At 31.6% G+C, this 9,705-nt stretch overlaps 3 protein-coding genes across 3 annotated transcripts; all 3 read left to right on the plus strand.

Annotated features, from left to right (window-relative positions):
- The first annotated feature begins 2,131 nt into the window (after nucleotides 1–2,131).
- On the plus strand, nucleotides 2,132–4,313 carry LOC105697066. Its single transcript, XM_023432172.1, is given in 5 exon segments — nucleotides 2,132–2,611; nucleotides 2,727–2,900; nucleotides 2,973–3,140; nucleotides 3,265–4,109; nucleotides 4,179–4,313. Coding segments are annotated over 4 exon segments (1,218 nt in total). The 5' UTR covers nucleotides 2,132–2,611; nucleotides 2,727–2,791; the 3' UTR covers nucleotides 4,275–4,313.
- A 48-nt stretch (nucleotides 4,314–4,361) lies between these two features.
- Nucleotides 4,362–5,594, plus strand: LOC111673930 (follicle cell protein 3C-1-like). Its single transcript, XM_023432171.1, has 3 exons — nucleotides 4,362–4,758; nucleotides 5,263–5,334; nucleotides 5,397–5,594. The coding sequence occupies exons 1-3, from the start codon at nucleotides 4,492–4,494 to the stop codon at nucleotides 5,508–5,510; spliced, it is 453 nt and encodes a 150-aa protein (XP_023287939.1). The 5' UTR covers nucleotides 4,362–4,491; the 3' UTR covers nucleotides 5,511–5,594.
- Nucleotides 5,595–5,666: 72 nt separating this feature from the next.
- Nucleotides 5,667–9,423, plus strand: LOC105697065 (zinc finger protein 267). Its single transcript, XM_012420052.2, has 5 exons — nucleotides 5,667–7,489; nucleotides 7,555–7,640; nucleotides 7,725–8,040; nucleotides 8,516–8,619; nucleotides 8,689–9,423. The coding sequence occupies exons 1-5, from the start codon at nucleotides 6,172–6,174 to the stop codon at nucleotides 9,373–9,375; spliced, it is 2,511 nt and encodes an 836-aa protein (XP_012275475.1). The 5' UTR covers nucleotides 5,667–6,171; the 3' UTR covers nucleotides 9,376–9,423.
- Nucleotides 9,424–9,705: the final 282 nt, after the last annotated feature.

The following is a 9,705-nucleotide window of genomic DNA, read 5'->3' on the forward strand; positions in this document are numbered from 1 at the left end:
ATGAACGAAATACGTGCTTGAGCTAGGAACCTTATCAACTTACGAGTGATCTTGTCACTAAATTTTCTACTCGTGCATATATTTCAAGAGTGGCTCCAATACAAACAAATGACAAAAATGTTAACCTTAATATTATGAGAATAAACTCAGAAGGTAAAGGTCTTCATTAATTTGTATTCTGTTGAAGAGAGCCATATTTTCCCATGTCAGCATGCATAACAAGGGCAAATCATTTACATTAACAATAATGTCAATTATTTAATGAATGTGTTTCATATAATTATTGTTGATCCGTATAATACTCAGAACCGTTACTGCTTAATGGGTACCCAGTGAACACTGTTATATAACTGTTGGGTAAATGTTCGAAACTAACATGTTATGTAGCATAAAAGTAACATGGAAGTTAGATGTTAGTTATTATTTCCCACTCAGTAAGGTAACATGTTATGTAACATGTTATATTAATGTTATAATTTCAGTTACCTTAAAATAATATTAATTTTTCATACATTTAATAAAAAAGATCACGCAGTTTTATCCAAAATTATATAATTTTTTATTTTTTATTATTTTTTGGTACTTGACAATAGTGAAATCGATATTAAATGACAAATTAGACTTTCAATGCAATTATGTAATGATAAACTATCTGATTTTACTTAAATACAATTAGGATTTCATTCGACTAGCAAACAATGGCTGATAATGTATATGCGCGTATGAATTAAAGTCACATTTTTTCATACGAGTAGGAAACAAAATATAACATATATTAATCTTATGACAATGACGATGACGATAATGTAATAAAATAAATGACAGTTAATACCAATGTAGTTCTGTTTTGTTACAAATATGTGCTACATATACACAGTAATATCAGGACGGTAACATAATGTAAGATGAGAGAAACAAAGTTATGCTACATTTATATAGATATGATAGTAACAAATGTCATGTAACCTGTTAGCTCCATGTTACATAACTGTTAAGTTACTGCATTGTAATAAATGTCATGTAACTAATTAGCTCTATGTTACGTAACTGTTAGGTTATTAGATTGTAACAAATGTTATGTTATTTGTTAGTGTTAAGTTACGTAACTGTTAGGTTTGGTGTTCAATGGGTACCTTTGTTTCTAATCACATCATATTTTCGCATTTCTATATATTGCATTTTTAATATATCTTCATGGGCAAGTTAAGAAACAGAAAGTAAAGATTTGAATTAAAATAATAATTTTTGTCATTATATTATGTTGTACCTTAAACCACACATTTTTACATGTTACATTTTGCTTCATTAATGCCCATGTATTGTTAATGATATTGCAATATAATGAATACAAAATAGACTATTTTTATTATAATATTTAATATATTACATCCGTGCTTAAAAATGATATATTTATCGTAACAAGTTCATTATTGTAGAATTATCTGTAACTTATCTTGAATAATATTCAAAGCAATACCATTTACTTTGTAATGTATCTCACGTGCGCATGCGCGTTTCATGGTATGTACCTTACTTAAAGGAAAAAAAACAAAAGGGTCGTACTTTCAGGGTCGCAAGATCAAACGGTGTTAATAAGAGGTACCAATTATTTAATTCACCACTTCCTTACTGAAAAGTAGGGCATTTGGAAAGTCCTCTAAGTAAAAATAACACGGAAGAAGTTTATGTAAGAAGAAGGTCCCAACTTATGAATCACAAACATGAATACGCAACTCTTCGTGGGTTGCTCATATCACTATAAACAGGGCTAGTAGGGCTTATAATTTTATTCCATTTTTATTACACAATTTATTAGCTGAAAAAGTTTTGTTGACCATTATTACATGTACATGCATATTGTAGCCCGTCTTTATATAACAAAATCGTTGGTTTTCGTAAAGTTTTGAAAAAATTAAGATCATTCTAAAAATTACTTCTTCCTTAGAAATGTAAGCTACGTGGGATGATATCTATAAAAATTGTAGATGCTGGAAATTAATTCTAATAACTTCCATTACATTTTCGTCGCCCACGATTAAAAGAGCAACTAACAAGGGTTTTTGAGTGGAGTATTGCAAATAATATTAATCTAATTTTATTCATGGTATAGATTCTTCTTGAAACATCTGTTACATTTCATTTTTAAATTGAATAACATTACATTTCTCAAAAATCATTAAAAACAACGAAATATATGTAATAAAGTATGCTATCAAATGTAATTTTCATGCAAAGAATGCATTCTTAATCCTCGTACATCCGTTTACCTTTTATTTTATTTAAGCTTAGCTATGTATGTGTGTACGTACATACATTCAGAGATAAGTTACATCAGTTTTTGATGATCAATTAACAAAACAAAACATGCCTGTCCTCATTCTCATAAAGGGCTTTATATTTATATCTGGATAGAACTGACCGGCTCCAAAAAATGTATCGTGGACGAACCGGTTGACAATTAGATGATTTCATAAATTGCCGCCGGAAGTGCGAATTGCAGGCGATAAAACTGTTTTCGTGTGATGGAATGTAGTGACATATCTAGAGTATCGTGCTGGAGCAAAATATCATTTACCATAAAGGAAAGCAAGCGTTTATCAAACAAAGTTACGTAAGTTAAAATTCACTTATTATATACTAGGTGCGAGATGCTACCGCGTCTCCTATGTCAACAGTAGAAATTTCTGTCATCATAACCTATCTTACTTTCAATTCTAAATCGGCAGCGTCTACAATATCTAGTTAAACAAGTGAAAATACAAAACGTGTCCTCCAAAGTCCAAATAATGAAATGTTCTCAAGGAAGGAACAATTAATTCAACGTACAGGAGAACATGGAATTGGTCGTTTTGACTTTTTAAAACTTTTAGTTACTGAATTTAAAACTACTAAGTCAAAAGGTAACCTATATTTCTTCATGTTACTGCGAGTCTTTTATCACTTTTATGTACTTATCACTACCATCTCCTCAGATGCAAAGCAGCAAGTTTTGGCTAATCTGGCAAATTTTGCATATGACCCAGTAAACTATGAATATTTGCAACGCTTAAAAGTTATTGATTTGTTTTTGTTAACACTTTCTGATGACAATAAGCTATTGGTTCGATTTGCTATAGGAGGTATATGCAACTTATGTTTAGGTGAGTCAAAGTGTCATTTGTGATTCTTAATATATAATACAATTAACGCAACTTAATTTCTAATTGTGTATAACATAATTTTAATAGTTTAAGAGAATACTATAAAAATTATGCTGTGTTACAGATGTACAAAATAAGGAATATATTTTACGTAATCAAGGCATATGGATCATTTCATCATTACTTTCTTCATCCGATGAGGAAACCGTTCTGTCAGCGATAACGACATTGATGTTTCTGATGAATCCCACTTCGAAGAAAGAAATAACTTCATCTGAAATAATCAAATATATGCTAAATTTCTCTGAAAGTGCCAACAGTCGAATTAAAAATTTAGCTCAACTATTTTTAATGGACTTCTGTGAAGCCTCCGATATCGATGAAGTTAAGAAAAGTTTAGAAATTGTTTCAGTGTGAGAAGCATATTACAATTTATTAATGAAAAAAATGCAGAAGTTGTCTCATTTGAAAATGATGCAAGTTCTTCGACACCAATTTAATTATTCCACAAAAGTTCCTGCAATTCTTGATTGGGTCGAACTACAAAAAAAATTGAAAATTGGTAGTCAGGCTTCAGTTGTGAAAACTGTGACAAAAATTGATATACTTAAATTTGCTGAATTAACAGGAGACTGTAATCCAATTCATGTTAGTGCAGAGAAGAATATTGTTCATGGGTCATTATTAAATGGTTTGGTATCTGGGGTAATTGGCACTAAATTACCTGGACCTGGAACATTGGTAGTGGAACAGTTAATTAAATATCCAAAGCCATGTTATGTTGGAGATAGCGTAAGAGTAACAGTAACAATTACATCTGTAAGGAAAATAGTTATGTGTAAATATTCCTGCATTGCAAACCAAGAAAGAGTAGTTTTAGAAGGAGAAGCAAAACTTATTGTTAGTAATGAGAAGATAAAGCAAGCCTTAGGCTCAAAAACTGAAATTGCTCAAGCACAAGTTTTCAAGGTAATAAAAGAATGAGTACATATTTTGTATGTATGTCAACATTTAAAAATTATTTTCTTAAAATGAAAGGATTTCTTGAAGTGTGTCACTCACCATGTAACTTTGTTGACTGCAACGTTTGCAAATGTGTCTCATTTTTGCAATATCAGCGATTGCACCATCTGAATGCAAATACCGGTAAGCTTTCAGTAAGGTAATACCTGCAAGGAACAGGCGACATTTTCGTTCCGGAAGTTGGATTGACATCCACATATTCCCAGTAAGTTTCAGTCGGTGTCATTTACCATTTTGAAGCATATGTGCTAAGTTATATCTAAGGTTAAAAAGATAAATTAATTACTCCTCTAAAATTGAGAAAAAAACATCTGTTTTGCAGAGAAATATGTCAACCTATCTGATCCTATTGCTTTGCATATCATTGTGTTGTGCTCAAGATAATAATACTGTGGTGGAAAACACTTCTACAACTGAAGCTTCAACAACTGATGGATCTGTTGGGTGCATTTGTGGCGTGTTCTTAAGTGGACAGTTCAAGAAAGGAAGCAAGGAACAGCCGAAAGGAAATCCTGCATTGTTACATGAATATTCGGATTCTTTTCCATGTACTGTTGTTGGAAACAAATTGTGCACCAATAAATGCCTGGATGTTGTAAGTCTAAATTTAATTGGATCATAAATAGAAATAAAAGAAAGAACAATTTGTTGAAAAGTATACACATTTGTTACTTTTTTTAAGTTTAAGGTATTTGGACATGTAGAAATGTTTCATCTCCCTTTCCCATTTTATAACCAATGTCGTAATTAAATTCTCCCAGAATCATGTAACAAATTAAAGGTACAGTTTACAAAGATAATGCTAACAGATATTGATGCCATTACATTATTTCTGCTGAAAAACAGTATAAACCGTGTATAAGGCAATCTGTTGGTTCGAAATGCGTATAAAGTATAATAAATAAAAAATGAAACATGTTAAACAAATAATTAAGCCCAAAATTGATATCATACACCTTCAAACAGGATAATGGAAATGGAATGGAATTAATGTATTAATTAATAATTTTTAATTCTGAATTCTGTAATAATATAGAATATTGAATGTTTTACATGGAATTAATATCTTGTTTTGCTTAATTAAACATTTACATTGCAGATAGTAAAACATTTACCAAATAGTCCTGCAATTCTCTGTGGCTCCATTGATCGGGATTGTCACAAGGAAAGAGTAAGTATTAACTAATTTTTTTTTTCAACTTGTTTATTACTCGGTAATACTTTTCTTTACAGGCATATCTTTTTATAAAGAACTGTAAAGACGAATGGATTAATACTAATCTGTCTGCTGGACGAGAATATTGCTGTAAAGATGGTATTCCATACAAGTGCCCCATTTTAAGTTGAATAAGTTAATCAGGTTTTACCGATAGTACTTGAACTTTCTTAGTACGAATTTTCTTTAATAAATTTGGTACTTTTTGCTCGAAATAATGCTTTTAAATGCCCCGCCCAAAGAAATCTAAATTTAACTTTTAAAACAGTCATAGGTATCTATAGTATTTAGGAGTCCAATGTCTATCGACGTGAAAATTTAAGACCGTCATGCTACACTTAAACATTTTGTGATGATAATTTAATTTGAAAATTCTGTCAGAACAATATGGTTGCTTCTCTAACGATTTATAAGACAGAACAATATAATTTAAATATGTGTAGTGTTCAATTATATCGTAATTGAATGATGTTCTGGTATAACCTCCATCATTAAAACTATATTTTTGTGTTATATTTAGCCTCTGTGTCAATTTGCAAGGTTTCTCGCAATATGCGCATTGAAAATTTATTCCAGAACAAAAATTATTTTAAATAATTTTTGAACGCTAGTATATAGAAGATTGTGCATCATTCTCATGGATTTAGAACTTTTGATTAAACCGTACAGTTCTGTTATATACTAATAAATACAACGTTTCTGCTGGGTCAAACCGTTCAATTTAAATAGCAGACCAGAAAATCATATGTGTGACATGTAATAACTGCTTATCCAAAAAAAGAGGACGAAAAAATGTGTGCTCATTTGCTGACATGTCCATTGTGTTCGCAACCAGGTTTCTTAACATTAGATGCACTTCGAGCTGGACTCGTAAGTGTAGCAACACGTCCATTGGCATGCCCAATATGTAACGAAGTGCTACTTGGTATAGATAAACTTACAATTCACTTATTTGGTCATACAATTAATCAAAATAATATTGAAAGTGCAACGGAAGTACCAAAGATCACCAGCGCTGTGTCTTGCAATAATGTTCAAGAATTAATTCACGGCAAATTAAACATTTCCAAACAAGATGAAGATGCACCTAAGTTGCACAAAGAAGAAAAAGTATGCAATCCAGCTTTGAATCATGACATCAAAATATTTAGTAAGGTCCCGATCATTTCATTACCAAAAGAAACATCGTTTTTTGTTCAATCGATTAATATCAGAGACAGCTCAAATATAGTGAATTCTGTAAGTCCACATCAAAATGAGGATTTATCTCTAAAAACAAATCAGATCATCTACATACAAAACTTATCACAGTTGCAAGAGATTTATCCTCAAGCAGAACACGTAGAGCAGTCTGTGCCAATACAGAAACCTCTTTGTCAAGTAAATGATACAAATGTAAAGAACAATTCTTGCGAGCAAAAACTTATGGATAATACCGTATCAAATTATGTCAACCAGTACACTCAATGCAAAATATCTCCAAATTTGAAATTACAAAGTGAACCTTCCAAAGAACAGGAAAATATACCTGCATTCCAGACTACTTGGATAAAAAATATATGTAATGATAGTTCTCAACACAGACATCAAGAATCTGTAGTGCCAAGTATAATCACTTCAGATGAAAACAAAAGTCAGCAACATCTTCTAGAAATGTCTACTGTTATTACAACTATTGGGTCAGCTAGCTCTGACAGCAATGTCCCAGGTTTTCAGTCAGTCTCCTGCATCCCAACTTCAGCACAACCTTCTTGCTATATGAGAGAAGATTCCATCCCAATTTCGTCTGAAGCCATACCCGCGAAAGACATTTCAGATAAACAATCAGAAAGTTCAAATCAATCAGGATTGTTATCACAACTGGAAGCCTTTAAAATTCTCGAGACGAAACAAAAAATGGTACGGTGCGACATTTGTGGATTTCACTTTCCGGACAGTAATATTTTGCTGTTACACAAACAACTTATTCATACCATCGATGAAAAAGATTTCAATATTAAGTCAGACAACATGTTGAAAAGTTATCCTTGCCATCTGTGTTCAAAAGTTTTTAAGATGCGAGGAAGTCTCATGATTCATATGAGAGTTTCACACATGGGTTATAATTTAGGTAATGATTTTTTCAATATTCATGATTTACTGAAATTAAAAAATGCTAATGTAAATTCTATATAGGGTCTTCACTTAAGCATGGAGAGACTGCATCAACTCTGAATGATAATGGATACAATTGTCCAACATGTGGAAAGAATTTTAAAAAGGTATTAATTCATAAATAATATTATGTTGATATTTTAATCTTTTAGATGATAATTTATGATGACTATGTTACTTCTTTTTCATAGGAGCAACATGTAACTCAACATTTGAAAACACATGAAGGTAAACAATGGGAATGTGATGTATGCAACAAAATGTTTACTACAAAATATTTCCTAAAGAAGCATAAAAGGCTGCACTCAGGAGAAATGCCATATAAGTGCACTATTTGCGACAAGACATTCACCTTCCAGCAATCGTATCACAAGCATAGACTTTATCATAAAGATGATAAACCTCATACATGCGCTACTTGTGGCAGATCCTTTAAAGAACTATCCACTTTGCACAACCATGAACGCATTCACACAGGAGAAAAACCATTTGCTTGTGAAACTTGTGGTATGTTAAAAGGATTCAATATTTTATTTTTTACGCTTATCGCTTAGAGTATCGGAAGTAGATGTTACTAAAGCACGCTTTATTGTTTTCAGTTTTTACTAATGATCTAATACTCAGTACATGTTGTAATGTAGGAGTGTGGTGCATGAGTTAACAAATAAAACAAGGTAAGTTTCCAAATTCATAACAGGTTTGTCTTTCGATTCCTGTTAGAAAACAATTTATAGAATCTTATATAAAATGATAAAACTACACAGAAAACGGTAAAATTACATTTCAATGTCTCCTATAAGATTCTGTCAAATTTCTTCAACAGGAGAAAACATTGACTACCAGATAATACAGATATACTTGGGTTGTCCAGAAAATTCGTTTCAATTTTTAAGTCCTAATGTCGCCTACCAAAAATCGGTACGAACTTTCTGGACAACCCAATATAATGATATTTCTAAAAATTTGGATCACCTCTTAACAGGGAAATGTTTTCGACAACGGATTTCATATTTAGTTCATCGTAGAATTCATACAGGTGCTCTGCCATACAAATGTACAGCTTGTGGAAAAAGTTTCAGATACAAGGTATTTCATGAATATTACATTTTCATTTTCTGGCTTCATTATTTATCTACCTCTTATTTTTTCACATAGGTGAGCCAACGAACGCACAAATGTCCAGCACAACCACCTGGTACTGTTGTGAGACAGTCCGATAATCTGGTGGAAAGATTAATGCAAGCTTCCCAAATTAAAGATGACCCTACGAAATCTTTTGATATAACAAAACAACACACAATATCCAATCAAAAAAACTTGAATGAAGATAAATATATTTTAATAGTTAATACCAATGGTCAACCAACTTTACCAAAGCACTTGAACATAGAAGCAGTTAATTCTACAAATAAGGAAACCAATGAAAATTGTACGAAGAAGTACAATAAAGACAATGAAGAATTTATAAAGGATCTGTGGAATCCTGACGTTACCAATGAAATACCGATGAAGAAACACGAGTTCCCCATCAAAGAACATGCGTTATATGAAAAAGTGAAAGTAAACGACACTAATGATTTCTTTACAATGGTAATGTCCCCTTTGGAAAATGAATTGCCATCCCCTTCAACTGAAATGGAACACTTAAGACTTTCATCTCCTGTCGATCGGGAGGAACAATTAGGTAGAAGTGACAATTATAACAATAGTTCAAATAACTATCAAAATTATGTAGACAACATACAGGAACATTTTCAAGGAAGATCTAGGATTGATTCTCTACAAACTATAAACGAGGAATCATTAAATCAACTGCTGTATGGAATCCATAAGAAACAATGATGTACAGTTTGAGAACTTTGTACAATAAAATTTGTACTTTACTCGAAACTACAAGAGATCAAATTTGCGTTCCACATTCATGAAAAAATCAGTAGTCAAGAATTACACTTCACAATATTTCTTATTTCGGTTACAGCAAAATTAAAAATACTTAAAGTATATATTATAATTAATCCTTGCAGCCTTTTTCCACTATAATTTCCTGTATTTTTCCTGTTCTGTATCCATGTGCCACATATTTGAAATATCATTTCCATGTTCTCCTGTACATCTTTCTCAAACAAGTCGACATTCCAATAAAATACTCTATTTATGGATGGCCTTGCAAGC

The sequence above is a fragment of the Orussus abietinus genome, unplaced genomic scaffold, assembly GCF_000612105.2.
Source record: "Orussus abietinus isolate OABI.00-Male unplaced genomic scaffold, Oabi_2.0 scaffold125, whole genome shotgun sequence".
NCBI lineage: Eukaryota > Metazoa > Arthropoda > Insecta > Hymenoptera > Orussidae > Orussus > Orussus abietinus.

What these genes read in the sequence shown, in the direction of transcription:
- LOC111673930 (XM_023432171.1), top strand. Translation starts at nt 4,492, where the DNA reads ATGTCAACCTATCTGATCCTATTGCTTTGCATATCATTGTGTTGTGCT. An exon ending in CCAATAAATGCCTGGATGTT is followed by an intron (nt 4,759 to 5,262) that starts GTAAGTCTAAAT and finishes TTTACATTGCAG; the next exon opens with ATAGTAAAACATTTACCAAA. An exon ending in GGGATTGTCACAAGGAAAGA is followed by an intron (nt 5,335 to 5,396) that starts GTAAGTATTAAC and finishes TTTTCTTTACAG; the next exon opens with GCATATCTTTTTATAAAGAA.
- LOC105697065 (XM_012420052.2), top strand. Translation starts at nt 6,172, where the DNA reads ATGTGTGCTCATTTGCTGACATGTCCATTGTGTTCGCAACCAGGTTTC. An exon ending in ACACATGGGTTATAATTTAG is followed by an intron (nt 7,490 to 7,554) that starts GTAATGATTTTT and finishes AATTCTATATAG; the next exon opens with GGTCTTCACTTAAGCATGGA. An exon ending in GAAAAAGTTTCAGATACAAG is followed by an intron (nt 8,620 to 8,688) that starts GTATTTCATGAA and finishes TTTTTCACATAG; the next exon opens with GTGAGCCAACGAACGCACAA.